Source organism: Coturnix japonica, chromosome 1 (genome assembly GCF_054131305.1).
Source record: "Coturnix japonica strain WE chromosome 1, WE-NBRP24, whole genome shotgun sequence".
In the NCBI taxonomy this organism is placed as follows: Eukaryota; Metazoa; Chordata; class Aves; order Galliformes; family Phasianidae; genus Coturnix; species Coturnix japonica.
The window spans coordinates 172617174-172642169 of record NC_140663.1 but is presented as its reverse complement, the minus strand read 5'-3'; the positions used below and the strand labels follow the sequence as shown (position 1 = coordinate 172642169).

Genomic DNA, 24996 nt, shown 5'->3' with positions numbered 1-24996 from the left:
GCTTAGTTACTTGAATCCTCAGTATTAGATGCTATAAACTGTTCTTTTTGGCTATAGTATGTGATCACCTCCCTATACTTTCCATTCATCCACTCTGAAAAGTTACTGCTGGCCCAGAAATTGTGAGTGCCAAAACTCTCCCAAACTATTTTAAAATGTTAGGTATTATGTTAGGTATTATGTTTCATAATGTATATTTAACATCCAAGGGAACCCAGAATGAAGCTGCATCAAGGGAAGGTCAGTCTGGGTGTTAGGAAAAGGTTCTTCATCAAGGGGTGATGGGCATTGAACAGGCTGCTCAGGACAGTGGACATGGCCCCAAGCTAGCAGAGTTCAAGGAGCACTGGGACACCACACTTAGATGCAGGGTTTGGATTTTAGATGGTCCTTTATGAAGACTGGGGTTGGACTCAATGATCTTTGTGGGTACCTTTCAACTCAGGAATTTCCATTATTATGTGGTAACTTAAAATAGCATCATAGAAAAGACACAACATCTAACTTTCTGCAGATGAATTTGAGCCTAGTTCTTTCAAAATCATTTTTTAATGTTAAGCAGTTTCTTAGAAATAGGATGCTGTAATAGGCATTAATTCTAGAAAATGATTGCCTAAGTTGACTAATCTTCATTATTTCCTTCCTGAATTGTAAGAATCTAACTTGTTTAAACTGTCCTCTTTCCTTATGCAGTGCACACAGTACATATATGGAATTTAATGCAATAAGACTCAGTAATAAAACTCCTTATTAATTTATTCTGCGAAGATCTCATGGTATTCATGGTATACATTTACTTCTTAGGTCTCTCTCTGAGCAAAGACCCATCTTTGTTGAATTTCTCTTCCAAAACCAAAAATCTCTCATGGTAAATAACATGCAATTTCATTCCTAAGTTAACAGAAACAAGAAAGAAAGTACTGAATTTATTCACATAACAAAACTTGGGGATATGAATTATTAGTAATATTATCCATGGACATTCCATTATGTCCCTTTTTTATTTTATACAAAACTGTGTTGGAGTACCACGCCGATCCTTTAGTTCTGAAGTGCAACGCCTAAAATTGGAAATATAAGATCAAGTCTTAACAAAAGCTGTCTTAAATTTGCCTAAGTGCTTGTATTAAGCTGTAAACTGAAGGGTTGTTAAAGAAGTTAAAGTTCCTGAATGCATCATCACACATCGCAAAACTACTTAACACTGCTCACAAAAGGTACTCAAGAGAAGCCTTTTTTTTTCCCATGACAGTGGATGGAGGTCTGAAATTATTTTTAAGTATCTTGGAACAGTCTTGAACATAGCCCTCTTTGTCCTAAAGAGCACATGGAAAAGAGGTGTCAACAGTTATTTCCCACATAGTGAAAATGGCTCTTGCTACAAGCCTTGCTGTTCTTTCTGTCCTCTGCATTTCATCTGTCTTTTCAAAACAGATCTTTTTCTAGTCCAATCTAAATTACTTTGCCTAATGACTTTATATGAATCTAGTTTATAGTGAACTAAAGCACTAAAATAATGATTTCTTCAGAGGGAACTTCACAATCTATTATACATCTCTACCTGAAAATGGCAGATCCTGTAAGGGATGTTTACCTATTGACATGGAAATGAGTTTGTATTTCAGCCTTTCCACTGCAATTTCATGATTCTTTGATTCACTTGTATGTGAAATTGGTAAACCTACTGCTCTGTTCTCCACCAGCTTTGACATGATTGATTTTGACTTAATATTCCCTGCTGAGGGTCGTTGTTTTATTTTATTTTTTTCTGTTGATATATTTCCCTTCCAAACCCTTGTCATTTTTCTTCTTCTTTGTATCTTGATTGTTAAATTGTTGTCCTCATGTTAACCTTAGGACATGCAGCTAACACTGAGAATGGATATGTTTGTTTTTATAACTCCATAAGCTTTTCTGCCCTCTCACAAAAATAAAAAGAATGTGCCCTTGATAACAAAGGTAGAGATGTTGTGAAGGGAGCCATGTAGAATAACAGAATCACAGAATCATTTGAGGTAGAATGGACCTTAAAGGTCATCTCGTCCACCTCCACTGCAACAAAAAGGGACACCTACAGCTAGATCAGCAAAGTTTGAGATTCATCTTTTAATTTAAAGGATCCTACTGCTTTTTTAGTAAATGAAATATTACTCAGAAACAGTTGACAGATTTCCAGTCACATTTCCTTAAAAGTTAAATTTTTAAGTAGCCACCATTTATATTTTTCCTTTTTTATTGCTTTATTGAAGGTATCACAGTTCTGTGTGCTTCTCTCACATTTCACACATGCAGGAAGGAAGGGAGGGGCAGGCCTGAAACAGAACTTAGTTTCAGACATGTATTTCCACCTTCCCCAGTCCTTGTGCTCTGCCTTCATTGAATGAAGTGGTTTTTGTGGTTTGTTTGTTTGTTTGTTTCATGTTACATATAAGATAGTCCCTGAAATCAGGAGATTTGCCCAAGATTCCTAGGCATTCTGTGATTTAGTGGAGGGTTGTTAGAGTTAGGGTAGTATGGTTAGGTTGTGGTTGGACGTAATGATCCTTAAGGTCCTTTCCAACCTGACCAATTCTATGGTTCTATGAGAGTAATGAGTTGTGCCATACCACATAACTCCTGGACTAATCTTTATCTAATTGTAACCATTCCATATGACCTCTGGATGATTATTTCTATGCAAATATTACTGCTTTTCAAAAGGAAAAAAGATTTAAAAAAAAAAAAAAAGGCATTTGCACAGAAATTGCATTTGACAGTATTGTTATCATATTAATAATTGTTCTCCTTGGTATTTTTCTTTCTAGCAAAATATTTGTGGAAACTTCAAAACCAATAAATAAGATATGTCCTGTTCCATCTTTATTACTCATCCTCCATTCTGCATTTTTTATGGTTGCGTAGCATTGCTTTCTTGTTCAGAAGGAAAAATCTGTTGCTAGATCTAACTCATCTTCTCCTATACTCCTAGCTTCCCTTTCAGAACTCTATTAATAATATTTCTCTCCCATATGCACTTTTTGTTTTCCATATGCACATTTTTGCCTGAAGCAAGCTCTTCTCGGTGTTTATTTTTGGTGTGTGTCCAGCACTAGTGTAATCCAGTTACAGTTATTTGTGCCGGTAGAATATCAGCTAAATCTACTTGCTCCATTTTGTCATGCCTAGTTAATGTTTCAAAAAGAAAATTAGTGAGATTTTTCCATAACAATACTGGGTCAAACACAGTTCATACAGTGTACAGCACAATATTCAGTTTTGCTTTGTGCACCAGTTATTATCCAATTAGGATGATAGTTGAGCATGTGTGTTTTAGCCATGTGTTAATCCCAGTCGAGCCAGTAGTGTGTTCTGTCCTGCAGACAATACAGTGGTTCCATTACTGTGGATGAAATTACATTCCTTTTTGAATCCTTCTTACCCTGCTGTCTATGAATTAGCTGCACACATAGATCCCATATTTGATTGTTTGTTTGTTGTTTTTTTTCTCACATAGGCAGTGATAAGCTTCTTAAAAACATAAGAGGGAAAAAAAAACAGACTTCTTTCAGATAGATAAATCTTTCGTTAATAACTGTGTGGCTTTTCAGGTTTTTTTTTTCCAATTTTTATTGAGGTATTTTCTAACTGTAAAGTAGCTCAGATGTGCAGGCTGGGTTCAGGATGAGTTCAGCAGTGTTAAATACTTTTGAAAAATAAAACAACTTTCTCACATTCTGATAAGAGTCTATTTCAAATATAGTGTAGAAGCAGTGTATGAATAAACATTACTGTCAAGAGGATGCCTTTGCAGTTCTGTATCATTCAGGTTGGGGGGTAGGAAGGTCACCTAAGGGTCACATCTAGTCCCACAATGTATGATTACTTTTCCTTTTTTCGAATGGCCTTTTAAGAACATATATATGTGAATAGTTTATGGCTTCTGAAATCAGCTGGATTTCCCCAAATAGCTTTAAAAGAAATATTTAAACTGGTTTTTGTATTCTGACTACTCAGAAACTGTGTGTGAGAAAGCTTCAGTAGCAACAGAATGTCCTGGACTGGACAGACCAGATTGCTGTGTATCCAAAAATAAAGGCCTCTAAAGAATATAAAGACTGCTGTATTTTTTTACTCTTAAGCTGATGTTCATAGCTCCATACAGGTCTACCATGATCAAAATGAAATCTGAATCAGGCCTTGTTAGCGTTTAGTCTTTAAATACTGAGAGAGCATTTGCATGATTCACTCTCACTTACCTTTATATTTACCTTACATGTAGCAGTGATTGCCCTATAGACTCGCTTAGCTCAGATGTTTGAGTGCTGGCTTCCATATCTACACCTGCAGTTCAGAAGTGCATCAACATTTATTTTTCAAACATGAAATGACTTTAATTTATGCGGAGCTCTGAGAGTGCTTGCAGTTGTGCTCTGGTTATGTGAGTGGACAATGCCATGTGCATGCTTTTGCCCTTTCAGCAAAGTTCCTAACAAAATTTGCATTATAACGTGATTGTAGGAGCAGCACCTGGAATGAAAATAGACTTAAAACAGGTCTTAGTTTCATATGTGACAACAACTGCCAGTGTTGTCAAAATATTTTGTCCACAGTTTGAGCACTGCTGTAATTTGTCATCAAGGATTACCACCAGGTTGTATCATGTATTTTAGGAAGGCCTGAGATTTGAGGAATTTTTTGTGTGAATAATTTAGGAGGATTACAATAATTTAATCAAGTCGTATTTCATCAAAGCATTTGTACAAAATAATTTATTTTACTTGAAAGTAGATTTGTGCATAGCTATAGTTATATCTGTCTTTTAAATCATTATTTAAACATAAATTTGCTTTATTGTTTGGAATGTTGAAACTCTACATACCACTCACTTTTTGTGTACTTAAATCCTAGATGGCCACCAGTAGAAATAAAAAGATTCTGCAACACAAGACTGTATCTCTTTAAAACACACAATTGTTGTCTCCTATGTTTAGACACAGCTGACACAGGCTTAGGTTGAAAGAAGTAGAAAACCTCCATAACGTGTAGACATTTAGTGGGTCCAAGATACACTGAGTCTTAAGGAGCAGAAGAGTCAGTCACTTGAAACTGGAGTATTTCCCCAGGTACCTTTAGATGCTTGAAAGAGTCACCCAAGATTTCATACATTTTACACCATTGTCACTCTATGAGAAGAATACAAATACTTGGAAGTAAAGGCTGTAGGAAAACTTAGGGAAACTATCTTAAATCCCCATGAAGGGTTTACAGAAAACCCTGTAAAGAACATAATTATCAACAATGAAGAATTTATGAAGAATGGAAAAGAGAAATTTATAATGCTATCATAACTTTGAAGATCTTAGGCACAAATAATATATTCCCATCTATATATTCACAGGTTGCTAAAGATTACTTAATTTGTTATATAGATCTTTGTTAAGTGGCCTTATCTTTAAACACAGCTTCTTGTTCTGTTTTCATTATGCCTACATACGCTAGTACATAATGAAGCTTATGCTATGGTTTAGTATTTAGGGCAGATAACATTCTTCTTGAACTTGTCATTTTCATCTTCTGATGCAATTTTGTTGACAAGATCTCTCCAGGCATGCAGAAAAAATCCTGCTCTGAGTCTGTTTTGATCAGTGGCAAGAGGGGATCTTTTCCAGTACTTAGTCTTGATGCTGTTTCCACAAGGAAGCACTTTGCCTTACAAAGCTTGCACATACACATCTGCTTCAGCAGGATGCCTGCAAGTTGTATCAGGGTCAGCTAGAAAAAGACCAAATCTGAACATTGCAAGTGGTGTTGGTTGTGTTGGCTGTTAAGCTTCTGTTTTTGGCTTTTTTTTTTCTCTTTTTTTCCCTTTTTCCTTTTTTATTTTTTATTTTTTCCCGCATTGCCTTGTCATCCAGAAAGGGATGCGGGCTCATCCTAGGCGCACATAGCGCTGCCTGCTCCTGCCTGCAGCGTGGATGCCGGCGGGGCGCTACGCGAGTGGAGCCCGGCGCTGACACGGAGCCACGCAACGACTCCGCTCTGAGCAGCTCCGCCGCCTCCTGCTACCGGACGCTGGGGAGGTGCGGGCAGACGAACCGACGTTTGTCTGGAGGGGCTTTTCTACCCAAAGTTGCCGGAGGAATCGCGGGCTGAGCCATGCGTGCACACCTGCCCGAGCAGCCCGGCGGCTGCAGGGGGGCAGCGGGGCCGGGCAGCGGTGGGCAGCCCTCAGGCAGGGATGCTCGCTGTGCCTGCGGCTGGCACCAACGCCAGCATCAGCCGGGACGCTCTGACAGCCCCCAGGAGTATCCCTGCGGGGCTACGAGCCGGAGCAGGAGCAAGTTTGTCGCTCTGAGGGACGCCGTCCGAAGGAGCCCTCGGAAATCCCTGGACAAGCAACGGTGCAGCGCGGGGGAGTGGTGCTCAGAGGGCGGCTGGGCCCCCCCGCTGCAGGTGAGACGGTGCTGAGCCCTCCCAGCAACTCTGGGCTGCTCCGGAGATGGGGTGAGGTCTGGGAGCTGCTCTGTGTTGGGCTGGACTCGGTGTTTGGGCTGGCATCGCGGTGTTCTGTGGTCTTTGGAAACTGTAGGGTCCTCATGGAAGAGTTTGTTAAAATGTTTTGGCTCCTGTCTCCAGGTTCTGCAGCCTTTGAATTTCATCCTGTAAAGAACTGATGTATTGATCCCTCTTCCCCTGTAATGAATTTTGCCTCCTATAAAAGGCTTGTTTTCAGTCATGGGTGGAGTTATATAGGGATACATTAACAGTGAACTTTGGCAAGGAGATTTATTACTACGAGAAAGCATGACCTATTTTTTCTTTTTTTAAAAAATTTTTCTTGAATCAGAAATAGTTCTTTAGCCTCTGCAAATATGTGGTTTTCTTGTTTAATAGCAGTGGAGTGTGTTTGAAAATGTAAAGCAACCGGGATGCACACAGGTGCCTGTGAGCAATTAGGCTGATGATTACACTCCAGATAACCCAGAAACTGAAATCACAGAGACACTCATGTGATGTTTAATATTGAAAGGCATTAATATTTCCTTCACTGAGCCATACCTTTTCATTTCTCCCTTAAAAGGCAACAAAAGTATACTCTCATTCCAAAACTATACGTTATGCCAATGCTAAATACTTTTTCATAGCTTTATGCTAAAATAAATAAATAAATAAGCAGAATTTAATGTAGAAATAGGTTTTTGAAAAATGTTCTTACTTGCTGAAACAGCTTAGACAGGAGTTTAACTAGCTTTAGTCTCTGCACCCTCTCTACATACTAAATCAGTTCTTTGATGGAAATGGTTTTTATGTATTTTCACTAAACAGAGAAGTGATGAGGCAAAGGATTGTCAGACAGCATAGCTGTGTTTTATCTTATGGTCTAAAAAAGTGATGTTCTGTTGACAGAAAGTGAATACAAAGTGATAGATAGATGCCATACAGGAAAACATAACAGAGGGAAAAAGCATCTCTGAACTGACCTTAATCATCACCCTTAATTTGAGGATGCAAGTTCATGTTAGTTATGTGTTTTTGAGGGCTATGTTGATCAGAACTCTTGTCTTCTTTCCAAGGAATAGTAGTGAAACAGAGATACTCTCTGACCTGAAGAAAAAAAAAAAAATAAAAAAATAAAAAAATTGGAATAAGTGATTGTCTTCATGCACAAAGTAGACATATAGCACGTTGAAGAATCTGCTTCTTGATTAGCAGCACCAAATTCAGTCCTTAATTCCTACAGTTTGCATCACATAGTTTTATTAATCTACTCTTCGTCATTCTGATCCTGACTGTTATCACTGTGAATGTGCCTCTGTTTTCTTTCCCAGTTCATCCTTCTTCACTGTCAGAGCAATGAATGGCATTCTTACATTATTGCTTCAGCTTAGAAATTCTGCCTTACTGCTCTCTGTATATCCAAAGAGAAATTTATTTTGAATTACAAACAACAACAAAGCTTACTTCTGAAAGTGAATTGAAATCAAATTCAAGTGGAAATTTGATTTCAAAGCATAATTTGTTTTTTTTACTTCCAGTCCCTTTTTGACAAACTCATTTACAATTCCGTTTCCTGTATTAAAAATGGAAAGAAAAAAAAAAAAAGAAAAAAAAGAAAAAAAAGATAATATGCAATTTTTTTTACATCCTATTGCATGGAAATACTTCTTCCCTCTTTGCACTGCACTCTCTCTATGTCACTGTTAGCATCATAGAATGATAATTTGTATCAGGTATTCACTCTGTCCCCAGAGTTACATCACCTGTAATAGTCCTGAGTAACCCTTGCAGGAGGAGGTGGAGTAGGGGGAGTTAGCTGCAGTTTTTGACAAGCCTTTCCAAGGCTGGGTGTTGTTTGTACCATTGGATGTACTTTCCTTGCTGACACACCAAGGCTGCTGGCACATACCTGATCATTCAGGTTCGAGATATGTGATAACAGCAGCAGCTGATGGTGCACATGGAACAGCTCTTCCTTGTGCAGTAGCTGAGTAAGAAGGCATGGAGGGAGAGCTTAGAGAAAATCACACAGGTTGAGCTGCTGTGCACGTCTTAATAACTACCAGGGTTACTTCATAAAATCATAGAATCAGTTGAGTTGGAAGGGACCTTCTAAGGCCATCTGGTCCAACTCCCCTGTACTGAACAAGGACACCTACAGCTCTGTCAGGTGCTCAGAGGCCTATCCAGCCTGACCTGGAATATTTCCAGGAACAGGGAATCAACACCACCACCTCTCTGGGCACCCTGTTCCAGTTCCTCACCACCTGTATTGTAAAAAACTTCTTGCTTACATTCAGTCTAAATCTCCCCTCTTTTAGTTTTACTTCCAAGCAGTCTACATAAAGGAAGACCCCTTCTGAGCAACTCACCCATTAGGGTGCAGCCACAAGCTTCCAGGTTCCTAGAAATCACCACTATTCTGCTAAAAGGGCACAGAGAAGGAGCAGAAGTGGAATCATGCCACTGATCATTTCCCAGCTCAAATGATAAGATTGAGCTCCACTTTAATTCAGCTCACTCTATTTGGTATTAAATTACTGTCCCTTCTGTCTTGAAATAGTTTCAAGGAAAAACATCTCATCTTAGGTACTATTTTGTTATCTGCAAAAGTTCGTACATGTATTTTATTTTGAAAGGCTGCACAGAAGCATAAATTTTCACATAGTTTTTAAATAGTATACTGTCAGAATCAACTTTTATGGCTTCTTCAGTTGGCTATTTTTTCATAGCAATACTCTCAATGTCTTTTAAAAGAAATAGCATCACAGAGCTGTTTTTCTACAAGTGCTATAGTTTTCTTAGCTAAACTCTACTTCATAGATGTGACATGACTTAAAAAAGCAATGAGCAGACAAACTCTATACTATGAGCGGAATGTGGAGCGCCTTTGGCGCTGTTGCTGAAATTGTAGTGTATCCTGAGAGCACTTTGCATGAGGGGTAAGAGAGAGCTTTGAGGCAGAAGGTCTTTTCCCAACCTTCTGCATAAGTTTAGCCATTCTTTCTTACACAGTCATAGAATCATTAAGGTTGGAAAAGACCTCTAAGACCATCTGGTTCCATCACCACCATGCCCACTAACCATGTCCCTCCCTTGGTTCCACATTGACCCTTTTCTTGAACAACTCTGGTGACAGTGACTCTATGGCCTCCTTTCTTCTGTCAAGGTATCCCTGGCTGTGGAGGAAGAGTGGGCTATTTTAGACACCTCAGGAAGATCTTTTCTATCTCAGCTAGTACATTTGAGTGCCAGTAAAATGGCAATTAAAGGAGAACCAGATAATGCTGGTTTTGGGGTAGGGGGTTTCAGTCTTCAAGGCTATGGAAGGAGCTAGGCATCATAGGAGAAGTTTTAACTTAGCACTGACACTGTCAAGGATAAAACAGTGGGTGCATCTTTTAATGCAGAAAGAAATTAATGTCTCATCTTCAGTCTGGTACTTAGCAGAATATTTAGTCAACAGCTCATGAGTTTCACAAAGATGAATCTTTATTCATCATCTTGCCTTGGACAGATCATTGTGCCGCATTTCCAAAAGTAAACTCATTTGTACATCTTTTAAGTAACAGCTGCACAGATTGCTAACAGTATTTCAAAGCAGAAATACAGAAGCTGTTAGCATGTTCTTTTCGAAGATGAGTAATATTGTTATAACGATTCCTCTCTAATCCTATTGTCTGAAAGAGGACATGGAAAAGTTCTGCGTTCTGCAATCACATTCAGGGTGACAGTCACATCCAACACTCCCAGGACAGCTGCTTTAGAAAACAATCTTCCTTTACATTCTTATTTAAACTACCTATTCTGGAAAAAATAAAAAAATAAAGACGCGCACACACACACACACGCACACCAAAAAAAAAAAAAGATAGGAAATTACTATTAATACTGAATTCACAGCATTTGGATTATCTTTGGCACAAAATGGATTTCAAAGATAAGTGGTAGTGGCTTTTGAGTTCCCGGCACTGAGATTAACAATCCCTTTAGTAATTTACAGACTGTTATTGGTCCAGACAGGAACCCAAAGATGTGTCATTCATCCCAGATTTTCCATTCTATCTCCAGAATGCATACAGCCACCTCTACTTGGATGAATAATGAAGCACTACTTTGCAAAAGTCTTTGTGTTTAAAAGGAAAGTAGGTGTAATTTTATTTTCTTGTAAAATTTATGTCTCGTATTCATGTATAAAGTCTTCCATCAGCGTTAATATCTTTGATGGCACATAACATCTTGAGGCAAAAAATAACAGCTGAGGAATAAGCATGATTACACAGATCATGAGAGTATTTGTATGCAAGATGTTCTGTATGTTTCACATAAATACTGCAGTGGGAAAATATATGCTATGTAGTATATTAACCAATGACTGTAATGATTTATAACTCATCTACACACATTTTTGCTCCTGCAGACTGCTCAGCCATAAATATGTTATTGCTTAATTTGCATGATTTGTGGCACTGTGTTTAGATTTGCATTTAATTAATCCCATCCTTTAAAACTTCTGTATGCCTAAAGAAGCCAAGAACTTTTTCTCTCCTTCAGAAATAATTTGGCTTCTGGGACTCTCAGGGAGGTGAAAGGGGGTACTGGAGGAAAACTGTATGATTTGGAGGAGAGGAAAAGGCTGTTTGTTGCATTGGTAATTGGCCTCAACTACACTAATTCTGTAGGAGTCCTAATGTTGCTAACTCTCTACCACTTGGCTTGTGTATTCACCCATGGGTGAGAACAAAGGGGTGTTCTTCTAGAACCAAACTAGCTGAGGCCAAAGAGATTCAAAACCTTTTTCTTTTCTCTTTCCTTTCCTTTCCATTCCTTTCCTTTCCTTTCCTTTCCTTTCCTTTCCTTTCCTTTCCTTTCCTTTCCTTTCCTTTCCTTTCCTTTCCTTTCCTTTCCTTTCCTTTCCTTTCCTTTCCTTTCCTTTCCTTTCCTTTCCTTTCCTTTCCTTTCCTTTCCTTTCCTTTCCTTTCCTTTCCTTTCCTTTCCTTTCCTTTCCTTTCCTTTCCTTTCCTTTCCTTTCCTTTCCTTTCCTTTCCTTTCCTTTCCTTTCCTTTCCTTTCCTTTCCTTTCCTTTCCTTTCCTTTCCTTTCCTTTCCTTTCCTTTCCTTTCCTTTCCTTTCCTTTCCTTTCCTTTCCTTTCCTTTCCTTTCCTTTCCTTTCCTTTCCTTTCCTTTCCTTTCCTTTCCTTTCCTTTCCTTTCCTTCCTTCCCTTTCTTTTTTTCCTTTTCATTTTAACATTTTCTAAAATTTGCAATGCAGATCTTCCTATAATATCCTGTCTTTTTCACCTTACAAACTACTTACTACCGAAAGAACATATAACACAGCTCCATATTTGATCTGCACTGCACTGGAGCATGACATGGAAGTGAATTTCAGTCTTCTAGTCTCTTCCAGTGAGTGACTTTTGTGGTCATATGTTGCTGTATGTTTTGTGGTGTGTCCATGATGGACCGAATGATGGAAGATGCAAAAGGTCTACATTGCAGCGTACTCCTTAACAGGAGTACGAACATATAACCCTAGATGTGTCTAATATTCCACTACATTTCAATTAGATATTCAAAGATGCAAACCTTTTACAGCAACTCAAAGAGATGGCTATCACCTAGTCAAAATAAGCGAAGGGTGATGAACAACTTTTTATGGCTGTTTTCTGAGCAATGGCTAAAATTGAGAAGGAATTTTTCTCAGCTATTCAGGTATGACTTAAAGATACAAACTGAGAATTGATTTCTGTTTTGGAAGTGACTCTTTTGAAGTATTTGAAACAACTGTGAAAATTTCAGACTTCCCTAAAACAAACAAACAAACAAAAAACCCTAAAGAGTGTTCCTGGCTGCAGTAATGATGGGATTTACAGTTTGACAATTTAGCCGTGTATCCTGATGTCTGTATGTGTCTTTTGGATGAAGGATAATAAGAATATAACTGGGGAGAAAAAAGGAAACAGAAGAATTATGTCTGAAATTACTTTACATTTAAGAACTGTGTTTTCTTTGAAATAAGCCACAGATTGATACAATAGAGTTTATAAATTAGATAACATAAGTTCACTTATATACATATATTTATATATATATATGTATATAAAAATTATTGCACTTAGATGAATCAACTCAACATTCACCTAATTTCAAAACCATAGAATAATAGAACAGCTCGTGTTGGAAGGGCTCACAAGGATCATGAAGCTTCAACTCCCCTACCACAGGCAGGGCCACCAACCTCCACATTTAATACTAGACCAGGCTGTCCAGGGCCCCATCCAACCTGGCCATGAACACCTTCAGGGACAAGGCATCCACAACCTCTCTGGGCAGCTGATCCAGCCCCAAACCACTCTGATCTCCAACCTAAATCTTTCTTCCTTTGACTTTTAAAACCATTTTGCCCTTATCCTGATGTTATCTACCCTTTCAAAGAGTTGAAGAAAAACCTTCCACTGTTTTGAGAGTTAAAAATGCAGGGATTAAAAGAAAAAAGACTTTATATATTCAAAATACAGGTTTTATAATATCTAAAATGAACATCAGAAAAACAAACACAATAATCCTTTTTGCAAATTCCATTTCTGGTATAAGCTTTCTTTTAAGTCACAGGAGCCAGTTATGAATGTAGTGCAAAATGCAATTTAGCAAAATTACATCTGGTTTGGTTTTAGCTATATTGTACTTTTAATATCACATTTTACCTTTCTGATTAAGTATTTTTGCAGGGAGAAGCAGGTTACTTCAGCAGCTAAAATTGCTCATGTAATTGGTCAAACAGAATATAAGACAAATGATTTTCATTATGCATTTAAAATGAGAGCAGGATGGATCAGTGCCATAGGTTTCCAGTAACTGGCATTGTAAAGCAGCTCTGTTGCACTTAGATAGGAAAAAAAGTTAAAACAAGGTTTCTAAGGCTCCTTCTTTGCAGTTGTTTATTTTTTGTTTGTTTGTTTGTTTGTTTTTTAGTTCTGAGGAAGATTTCCTCTATACCCTGTTAGTATTGTTGTGTTTGTGCTTAAAAGATTCCTTGCTATTTTGTAGAATTGTAGAATAGCTGTGGTTGGAGGAGAACTTAAAGTTGGCCCAGTTCCAACCCCCTGCTCTGGGCTGGTTGCCCCCCAACAGGCCAAGCTGCACCGGGCCCATCCAACCAGGCTTTAAGTGCCTCCTGGGCTGAGGTACCATATCTCCTCTGGACATTTGTGTGTTGGATTCTCCCAGTTTTCATATGGCACTCTTCTGATAGACTAGATGAGTACATGAAACATTTATCAAGGTGTGAAGAAGGTCTTAGGTCCGGTTTTCGTTTGCTTCATTCTGTGGGGTCTATCTCATGGAGGCAGAGGAGAAAAAAAAAAAAAAGAAAAAAAAAATGGAAAAAAAGAAAGTTTTGTGAAGGGAAAATGCTGTGATCTCATGGTGCCTTTGGTTAATCCACTGAAGAGTGGCAGCTGGAGGAGTGAGGTCCTGGCCACTGATATGCCTGGAACTTAAAACCATTTAAAAAAAGGAGGGGGGGGAAGAGGGATGTTTCAAAGAGACCAAATTCAGGGCCCAGCTTGTTGTCCCTTCTCACAGCAGTCAGCACTGGCACAAGGCTGAGAGCAGAAGCGTGTGACAAGGGATGGGAGACAGTTTGTCCCAAAAGATAGCGTACAGCTTCCTTTTTCAACTGTGGCAACACTTAAAGTGCAATTTGATATGTGCATTTTGGTTTTGACAACACAATAGCACTTAAGGGCCTCCTTTTGCTAAGTGCAGAAATGTGTATTGAGCTCTATGCTACCTCCAGGAACTCAAATAAAACATGTTCCACTTAGGAAATAGAAAGCTGGGGGGAAATCTGTTCCATTCCTCTTTCTATTCTTTCCCTGGTGACGGCATGTCTGGGATCCCTCAAAATCTACCCATCTTGCAGTCAAAAATATGGAATTCACCTGCTGCCAGTCAATAGCAGTTGAATTTTGCTATGCAGTCACGCAGATGTAGGCAAGCCACACTTCGGCAAAGAAGTACTAAAAATTGATATTAACTTATTAGCAAATGTTAAAAATATCACAGTGACTTCTCACTTTTTCTCTGGAGCTGATGCCACCATGCACACTACTGCATTCTTAGTGCTCTGTAAAAAAACAGCTTGCTCAAACATAAGATTAGAGGCACGTCACACCTCTAGAAAAGACATTCCTACTGTTTTATTTCAGTTTACTTATAAATCTTGCAATGTTGGAGTCATAGATCAACCCCTCCCCCCTCCCTACCCCCCCCCCCCAAAAAAAAAGCAGAAAATAAACATTTATTAAAACTAACACTTTGTAGTAATGAAATATACTTCCATGTATGCAGTTCTTTTCTTAGATGGCAATCCTACTCTATCAAGATAATATTTTACTTCTGTCTCATGATTTTTTTTTTAATATTTACATATATATATTTAATTCTGCATCTAATAATTGAGAAATAGTAGTAGTGACCATATGTATTTATTGTATATACACCCTTTACATGTTCATGTTTTATACATTTATAGATAAATGATAACATCTCATGCAGCTGTGCAAAAACTTGTGGTTCGATCACTATCAGCTTTCTTCATTAGATACCTGCATGACAGACTTACCATAACTTAGCATACTGCTACTGGTTTGAGATTTAGAAGGATCAATCCAATCCACAAAATGTGTGAATGAAATCCAGGTTCCACTTCAGCTTTTTAATACTTTTTTTCTGGGTATTTATCCTGATAATGTGCATGTATTTGTGTATGAGGTACATGAATTGTAGAATCATGGAATCATTAAGTTTGAAAAAGACTACTAAGATCATCTAGTCTAACTATCTAGTCCAACCATCAAAATATCAAAGCTTTTATGGTAATGATATCCATTCAGTTATTGACATACTCTGTGCCCATTAATTTAATTTTTCCAAAACTGCTTTTCAGCATTGTGTGTTCAGGGTAGAACAGCAGTATCGGTGCATTTGTTATGTATAGAACTTGGCTGCAAGTCAGTACCCAGTAGTAATTGGCTCAAGATGTAGCCAAGCCAAATTTGGGGAGAGGTAAATTGGATAGGGTAAGGGGATGGCTCATCATACATTCAAGAAGTTCAATTTCTGGTAACACTTTTAGCTGGCTTTCACTGAACCCATTAATCATTGGGCATTTCTGAATATCCTTGCCAATAGGATCTTCCACAACTCTGAAAACATTTTGAAGTTGCTATGGCCATAACATTATTATTTAGTAAGAGAGGGTCCAGAGATGGGCCATAAAGATGATCAGAGGGCTGGAGCACCTTCTGAAAACAGGCTGAGGGATCTGGGCTTGTTCAGCCTGGAAAAGGCTGTGGGGTGACCTTCTTGCAGCCTTCCAGTACCTAAAGGGAGCCTACATGACAGCAGGACAAGGTGATATGGTTTGAATTGAAGAAGGGAAGATTTAGGTTGGATATCAGGAGGAAACTCTTTACAGAGAGAGTGATGAGGTGCTGGAAAAGGATGCCCAGATAAGTTGTCGATGCCCTCTTCCTGGGGGTGTTCAAGGCCAGGTTGGATGGAGCCCTGGGCCCCATGTGGATGTTGGTGGCCCTGCCTGTGGCAGGGGAGCTGGAGCATGATGATTCTTGAAGTCCCCTCCAAACAAAGACATTTTGTGATTCTTTAATTTAAATAATTAATGACTTTATGGAAGTGAAATCACACAGAAATATAATGAGGGGCAGTATCAGTTTGTTGCAAGTTGACTTGATTATAGCATATTATTTATATAATGCACCGCATGTAGTTGTGTATGTAGTTAACTGAATCATGATTCGTTGAAATAATAACCGAGTCAGTTATTACTTACCCAGCCTTTGCCAGTATGAAATTGATAGCAATCTGATCACTTCTGTGAGCTTATACTTACAGAATTATGCTCTCAGATTTATGTCTGCAAAAAGCCCATCTTTTTCAGTTCTTTATTTCTTTGAGTTGTCATAGTGGTAATCTCAATGGATCTTCTGTTTATACTGAGATGCACTTAAGTCCGTGGAGTCAGCACAAACTTTAAGCAGGTACATTACTCTTGAAATAATTTCTGCTGAAAATTGAGGTTATCACTCCTAGCTGTTTTGGTTTAAAGCACTGGTTTCTGTCTATCAGCTAAACTAGTCTGTGTACCAAGAAATGCAACATTACGTTAATCATACTGACAATACAGAAAAGAATGAAACAGTTCTTTGTAGTGGAAGAAAATGCAAGGTTGCAGAAATGTTTTGCTGAGTGGTCAAAAATTAAAGAGCTTTTCAGATTCATCATTCTTGGGTCCTTGTATCTTCTTCCCTTGTTGTCTCTCACTGAACGGTTGCCGTTGGCTCATTTTATGTAGTGCCCTTTCAAAACATTTTGTGGTCCTGAGAAAATTAAGGAACTGTTCTCCTTCAAACCTCTACCCTTTTCTCTCTTCTTTACCCAGAACCCCATTACTTCTACACCACCTCATCTGTATTTTCACATTTTTGAATGGCTGCCAAAACGTTAGTAGTGTTACTGGGTTTACCTTTATGCTCTTTGCCTTATTTCCAGATGTAAGTCTTTTCTTTTCTAGTGGTTCACTTGTCAGGATTTGTCCTCAGGTGATAATAACTTTAATGTAGTTTCTGCCAGTTTCTATTGCATTGCGTTACCTCACACATAAGGGTTCAGCAAAAAAAAAGAAAAAAGAAAAAATGAAAATGTGAAAGGAAACATAATGTCATGTCAGAAACATTAGTGGCAGATGGATGAGGGGTAAAGGAGCTTGTTTGTGTTTTTGGTTAATTTTTTTTTCAGTTATTTTGTTTTGTTTTGTTTTTTTTGTTGGCTTTTGATTTTTTTTGTTTTGTTTATAATAATAATAGCAATAATTAAGCCACAAAGACAGAGGACTTCATTTTATATATATATATATTTTATAAAATAACAAGCGCTAGGAAAGGGGATCAAAGCAAAATTAATCTTGTTAATGTTTTCTCTAGACATCATTACTGCCTGATATCTGACATTTCTTAAAGCACCTCAGAAGAAACAGCTTGTGATTCTTTTGTTCTCCAAGATGTTTGCAAGTCAGGTCACTGTTCATTCCATTTCAGGAAGGGTAAGGCAGGGAGGTTAGCAAACTTTGTGTGGATTGTGCATAAAACAGATGGAGAGCTTTGCATTTTCAACTCTTTTATCTTAGAGCAGTTGTTTTTCTCTTGAGCAGGCCACGGTACACTGTTTGTTGAAGTACTAATGAATTTTCAGCTGTTTTATGCTGGGTTTTGGCTATTTATGGCTATCCCATCTTTCTGGGGGATCTGAACCTTCATATGACTTTGCTGTGTGTCAGCAGAATGGAGGTGTGGCATCAAGCCCAGTTCCCTTGCTGGAATCCTCAATGAGTCCCTGTACCAATGAGCCTGTGTATACTGATAGAACGGATGACAAGAGGAGAAAAGAAAATGATATTTTTGTTGGCAGCTTGCATTCTGATTCAATCCATTAAATGAGTTCAAAGGCCACGAAAGCCAGTCTTAATTGCTACTACAGCTGATCTTTAGCTAGTACAATAACAGTGGAAACTGTTAGCAAAGGGGAATTTCAGTTGTTCTGAAACTATTTTAAAGCAGTAGTATAGCCTCTGATTTTTGAACTCAGATGTTAAGCCATCGTGATGTAAGAGTTTTAAACTGGAACTTAGAAATTACTATACCATTCTTATTCCCTTTTCACTAGAAATACACTAGCAACCATGAAAGCCCTTCATTTTTAACAGCACACGCATTTCCATAACCATAAAGATCTGCATGTAGAATTGCATGGCTATATTGTTTTTACTCTTCTAATAAAAAATACTTACAGGATGAAACAGTTATCTCAGTCAATTGCTGTTAATGTATTAGAGGTTTTTAAACAATTCGTTGGAAAAGCTCCAACAAAGCTTTATAGCAGCTATTATCTATTAAAATTTATTTAAAATATTAAATGTTTTAATGTATCATAGGAAGGCAGCAATCCAGCTGGATAGATGTAAAAGGGTGATGTACGGTTAAGTAATTTCTCTGCTGGAGACATAGTGGGATATTCCCAGCTGATCTGTTACACCAAATTATAAAATGTAATCTTACTGGTTGAATTATTTAACATTTACTTGATTGATAGCAGTGCTTGTTTTCATAGAAATAAATATGCATTTTAAAAGGAGTTACATGTACTTGGCATTAAGAAATCTGGAATGGTATTTTTCCTATAAAACATGATGGGGTACCTGGAACATCTGTGCCTTTGTATACAAACTGTATAAAAATATATTTGGTGTAGTTGAATCCGCATTTATGAAACTTTGATCTTTATTCATTATGACTTTTTTATTCATGTTTTGTCATTATTGTCTTCACTTGAGGTATTAGTACATGTCCCTAGTGGACTTATAAAGAAATGGAAAAGTTCTAGGTATTATATAAAACCTGTTTTTATTATGATGGAAAGTCTCCAGAAATGTGCCTTGATTGAAAGTATTGTAAATAAAAATGAGATGAGCTGGCCCCAGCTAGCAGCCAGGCAACCATATGTCCACTCCTCACCCTTCCATCAAAGAACAGGGGATAAAGTAAGATGAACAGGAGTGAAAAAGCACTCAGGTCGGAAGACAAATAATGAAGCTGCTCACCAATAACTGTTACAAGAAAAACAGTGTGAACTTGCAGGCTCCAGTATAATTTATTAGCAATGAACATGTGCTGCAGTTTTTGTGGGGTGAATGCTCATTGCCATGCAGTATTTCCTGTTGTTCTGGCCCTGTTCCCTCACTCCCTGCTCAACATTTTCTGCCCTATATTAAATGCCCAGCAGACCCAGGTCTCCTCCCACAGAGGCCTAGCAATCCCCTGCGTTCAAATCCTTGCTGTGGTTACCTATTGCACAAGTGAAAACAGTAGCCTTGTGGGGCTATTCTAGCTGTAACCATTTTTCACAATAAGAGATCCGGTTTACATCCTAAAACATAAGGGAGTAATTATTAGCTATTCGAGTTGATGAAAAATTGGCTAATTATTTATGCACCTGCTTTAAATCTTTCACTTTTTGGTGAAGCAGATGGTGCTGATGATGCTGTGAGAATATAAAAACAGCTGTTCTGGGTCAAACCAATGGCTGATTCAAGCCATTACACTAAGTGTGATGGTGGTCAGTACTGAATTTTCCTGTCAATCAGAGCAGTATCTGATGGAGAAGAAAATAAGCTCTCCGTCTCCCTTCCTTCACCTCCACTCTGCAAAGCTTTCTTTTCAGAAATCCATTTGCTAAGAAAGAAAAGAAAGCTTTTACCTCAGGATGTTCACATTTTTGTTTTCTTTGGCAAATTTTAAATCAAACTTTTTAAGAAATATTTTGAAATATTTTGAACTTGAATTTTTCATGTTACTCCCCTTTTTTAATTATTTTTTATTTTTTTTAGCTGTTTTGCTACACTTGACTTGATTTTTCAATTAATTGAGACCCTTCTAATATTGTTTTTCAATGAACTTTGGGTATGAGTATCTGGGGTCCTAAAGTGAGATGTTACTAATTGATGAAAAGACTACGACATAGTTAAATATGTACTGTTTAAGGCCACTTGTTTCCTACCAATATCCCTAGTGCCCTGTAGGTCTTAATATCTCTCCTTTCACCTCTCTCAACAAATACTTCCTACTTCGTTTTGGAAATTGCATGTTTGAGAAAGTGAGGAAACAAGGGATATAACTGTGGATTTTTCTGGTTATTCATCTCTTATATCTGGTATTTTTATTTTATTATGGCTTCCTAGCGTCTCAGATTTGCAGTAAAGCTTTTGTTAAGGGTGACATCTTGTTCCAGAATTTATGTGTAATGCCAATATTTGTGTGAGCAGGAGGCCCACACATAAGCCATATCCTCCTCCCCAGAACATGGTGTCTCAGTAATCCTGACTTTATGGAAATCTTCAACACTTCCATGGGCTGTGGAGTTTACTGTACGTAAAATAAATGTCTTTTCACTCATGGGTGGAAGTCCAGTTATTTCTGCAGAATGATATTGTTACCCATAAGCAGAGGGAAAATACACCTGAAAAAACAGTTAAGTTAAACAGCAGTGGAGGTCAGAATGGCATCCTTTGGGAGATGACGGCGTAGTTTTCTTGGATTTAGTCTCATTAAACAAATCTTCATAGATTGATTCCTAAATTTTGATACCAAAAAATCTTGCAGCATTTTATTTCTCACACCAGCTCTGATTTTAGTATCAATTCTCCAAATTATTCTTCTTCATATGATGGATATTTTGGCTGGGATTTAAAAGGGTGCTGAGAGTTAGGTACTTGCTGCAGCTGAGGGCTTCCGTTTGTTTGTTTTGTTTATCTCCTCAGGAAAAACAGACAAACAAACAAAAAACAGCAGTGAACTGTTTAGTCCTAAGTTACAGAAAGGGAACATTTTAATTTTCATGTTTGTGTTTTCACTTCAGAATAGCAGAACAACATTTAGCTAGGCAGTTGTGCAATTATCCCAAAGTGAAACATCTGTCTCGCCTCTAATCTTGCCCTCCTATCCTTTCACTGAGGCTTTCTGATTAACTTTTTATTCTTAGGATAGCAATTTGTAACAGAGATCTAATTAAGACCTTTATGTAACACATCCAAAGTCCTCCTTTTGCAAGTCTGGCTCACCTCAGTACCCCTAATGTTGCAGCTTTCGGTATGGAGCATTCTGAAATGTCTGATATTTCAAGCTATCTCTTCTGGTTGAAAACAATTTCAGCTATTGAGAACCGTGAACAAGATTCATTTCATTCTTTTGTCCCGGTAAGGAAAACTGTAACGTACCTCTGAAGTAAGACATGTTTTTAAATTGAAATTCTGAGTGTTAGGCTTCTTTCAGCAAAGGGGAATGTCTACGCTGAACCTCTCTGTTGAGCTGGATAAACTCGGAGCTATGACCTCAGGTCTTCTGGATGATTATGTTTCCTACTGTTGCATGTGTGAGTGGGAAAGAACAGACTTTAATAAAAGCTGGCAATTTCTGGGAAGAAAATTGATAGCTCTGTGTATCTGGAGTTAAAAGATGGTGCTGACATTTCTATTTTATTATTTTAAGGTTTGCTTGGAGAAAGAGATGATATTAAATATATATATTCTTTTTTTTCTGGAAAAGTATAAAATTGAAGTAAGTCTTTTAAAGGAGGAAATATTTGTTAAATGCATTAAAAATATGCAAGTGCTTACCACTGAATGACATATTCTAATATCCTGGTGTTTGCTGTGTATAAAATAAAACAGCTAAGTTGACTGGTCTATGTTTACATAAATGTGTTAATAATTTTAATAACTTAATATTGTTGTCATGTGCACTGGAGCTATTTATTTTACCACTGGCAGTGGCAGATGCAGGGTGATGGTTTTTTTTTGGCTGGGTTAGGTGAGCCAGATAGAGCATGCTGTAGAGGAAAGAAAAATGCATCTTAATTTCTTCTGTGTATTTTCTTTTCATGGAAAACATGCATTTTCTGGGAAACTTCTATATAAATATACATTTATATTGTGGAAGAGATGTGTGTATGAAAGCTGTATATGGGCTGGTATAAAAAAATGCTTGAATTTCTGTGTGTGATCAGAGACCCTATCTTATAATTGATGAAGACATTTCAAGCTTTGTTACAAAGCATATAGTGGCATGTAAAGGGTGGGCTGACTTTAACTTAGACTATCTTGATTTCCCCTTCTTATGTCTGCCCTAAAAAAACATCGAAAAATGGAGCCTCCTGCAGATACTGTGTTCTTGCTGTAATACTTTCTATGTAATTTTTCTCCCGTTCCTTTGAAGCACACAATGTTCCCATTTCTTGTCCTCCCAATCAAACATTTATTTAGTATCAGGGTCAAGCCTGCAGCTGGGATTTTATATGTTAGCACTCAGAATTGGTGCACCTTCCTGCGAAGTTGGTTAGCTTCTGGAAAGGACAATCAGAGTAGGTGTTAATTTTCCCCAGACGTCCTATGGCGAAAGTCAGGATTTACAACAGGCTGAGAGTGGAGAAGGTGATATTTCCACCAGGCATCATGATTTACTTGGGGGAGGGGGGAGGAAGGGGGGAATGAAGAGAGGGGGGGGAATATGTTAAAATTGTTCTATTTAACTCAGAGGGTGGAGTGGGTACCTAAAAATAAAGGTAGGAGGAAGCATTATCTACCCAAAGTATTCATAAGTAGAGGGCTACTTCTACTGTCTGAATGTCAATTGATTGAGATAGGTATTGTTTTTGCAGCTGATATTGAAGCACTGTTCTACAGACACAAGGGAAATGTGTTCCTAAAGCTGATTGTTTTGCAGACTGCTCTCTTGGATTTAGATGCCTGTGCTCTACATCCATCTTGCCTTAAGCAGACAGTTCCTTTCGTGTTTCTAAATTCATGCTTAATCCTCTTCCTGGTGTTCTCTCCTATCACTCGATATATAGTGAATAACTTCCATTGCTTTCTTTGTTAGTATATGTCTTCTTCATTCCTAACAGTAATCAAAGCTTGTTTTGAAAGTCCTGTCCCGGAGCTTTTCCAGTTATTAAAACAAACAAGCAAACAAACCAGTCTCCATTACATTACAGTAGAACACTCACAGGCTTTATTATTTTCATACTATTCGTTATTAATATTATAATCATTATTGTTGTTATTTTATTATGGAACAAATCTGCCTTTTAAAGTTTAATATTCCAGTGTTTGGGAGTGGGATCATGTAAATGTATGAAATGTTGTTATGACATTTGAAATTCCTCTAATTGATTTGCAAACCCATCTTCTCAGTCTTGGTACATTGGTTATGACAGCTTTTAGGTTATATGTCTCAGTGATTGTTACATTCATTGTTCGATACGGTGACAGCGAGAGGTCAGCGTTGTTTCTGTGTATCAGAAAGGCTGTTTCGTTGTGTGGATAAGTGGTTCTGAGTTATGTGTTCACACAGTAAATCCAGAGATCACATTACTCTCCTAGTCCTGCTATGGTCACTGTAATTCATTTGCAAGAATAATAGCATCTTAGACTTTTGTGTTTCACAAAGAAGAGTATGTATCTTCAAATCAGTTTGTATAGTCAAGGAATGATTGTATTTCCATAGCCTTGTACTAATTTTTGTGACTACTTCATTATTAAGGTGCTGTGTTGTTTCTGCTACGTAAGTCACTGCTATAATTGCCCCAATTTATTTTTATTCCGTTTGAGACAATCCTTTTTTTTTTTTTTTTTTTTTTTTTTTTTCCCCCTCTGTCTTTCTGTACTCAGTTCTCACCAAAAAAAACCCACTATTTAGAGGTGATAGAATGTTAAATCGTAAAGATGGGGAAAGACATCATAGGTCATTTTGCCCATATGCCAAAATGTGAGTACTGCCTACAGTATGTGTTTTAGTGCTTACGTGCTTTAGTGTTTAAGTTTATGCAAAGAGTTTTAAGGCTTCTGTCTCTCCTCAGAGAAATTATACAATTGTTTTATGAAATTGCCATGTAGGTGTGTAAAATCTACTTGCCAGTCTTGAATTGAAAAATATTCAATTGAAAAATATTCCCATTTTAAATATATATATAAATAAACTTTGCAGAAAAACAGGAAATTTTGCTGATTTGAAGTGTTTATCATCATCATACATAACTTCAAAATTTTCTTTTTTTATTTCTTCTTTTTGTTTGTTTGTTTCATCTTAGAATCATAGAAACTTTCATAAATCTGTCTTACTAGCCTTGCAAATTTATTTGCAGATGCTCATCAAGGGATTGAATAGAATTGATAGAATTGAGTTCAATTTTATTTGGGATTTATAATTTTGATTTCACAAGGTGTATTTTTATAGTCCTGAATAGTCACTTTGAGGGACTGTTGGTCTTACTATACCCTCCAGTCATGCTTGTAATTCTTGAAATTATAATGGACCCTGATGCTTTCTTTTTTAAAGTAATGATATATTGTTGAGTTCTTTTTATGACACTGTTAGTACTCATCTTGAGTTCACCCTCTTTACATAGATTCATCACTCTGCAAACCAATGGTGCCACGTTCTGTTCATTTTGTGCTTTGAATTTTTTTGCTAAATGCTATTTCTAAGAATTAAGAGTTGGACATTGCTTTGATACTGACTTGTTAGCAAAATATGTAGCTTTCCTTCCCTTTTGAAAGCTCATCGGTGAAAAATAATTAGTTGCTGTTTTATGTGTCTGTTTTTATATAATACTTTAACTTTCTTTGTGTATTCAGAAAGGTTGTAAGAGACCATTAAAACCATCCAGTCCAACATTAGCCCATTCCCACCTTTTGCACTAACCATGTTCCTCAAAGCTGCATCTCTGTGGTTCTTTAACACCTTCACAGATGGTGACTCCACCACCTCCCTGTGCAGCCCATTCCAATGCCTCAGCAGTCTTTTAGAGAATATTTTTTTCCCTAATATCCAGCCCAAACCTCCCCTGGCACAACTTGAGCCATTCCCTCTCATCCTATTACTAG

At 37.6% G+C, this 24996-nt stretch overlaps 1 protein-coding gene across 50 annotated transcripts in view; it reads left to right on the top strand.

Moving 5' to 3' along the window:
- The window catches only part of DLG2 (discs large MAGUK scaffold protein 2), a 959079-nt gene that overhangs the window by 543020 nt on the left and 391063 nt on the right, over positions 1-24996 (top strand). For 3 of the 50 annotated variants that reach the window (XM_085536531.1, XM_085536524.1, XM_032442248.2), the window contains exon 1: positions 5897-6432. The exons of the other annotated variants lie outside the window; for them this stretch is intronic. In XM_085536531.1, coding sequence (XP_085392657.1) covers positions 6136-6432 — 297 coding nt within the window. In that variant the 5' untranslated portion in view covers positions 5897-6135. Of the gene's footprint in view, positions 1-5896; positions 6433-24996 lie in introns of those variants that run through there. 50 annotated transcript variants of the gene reach the window in all.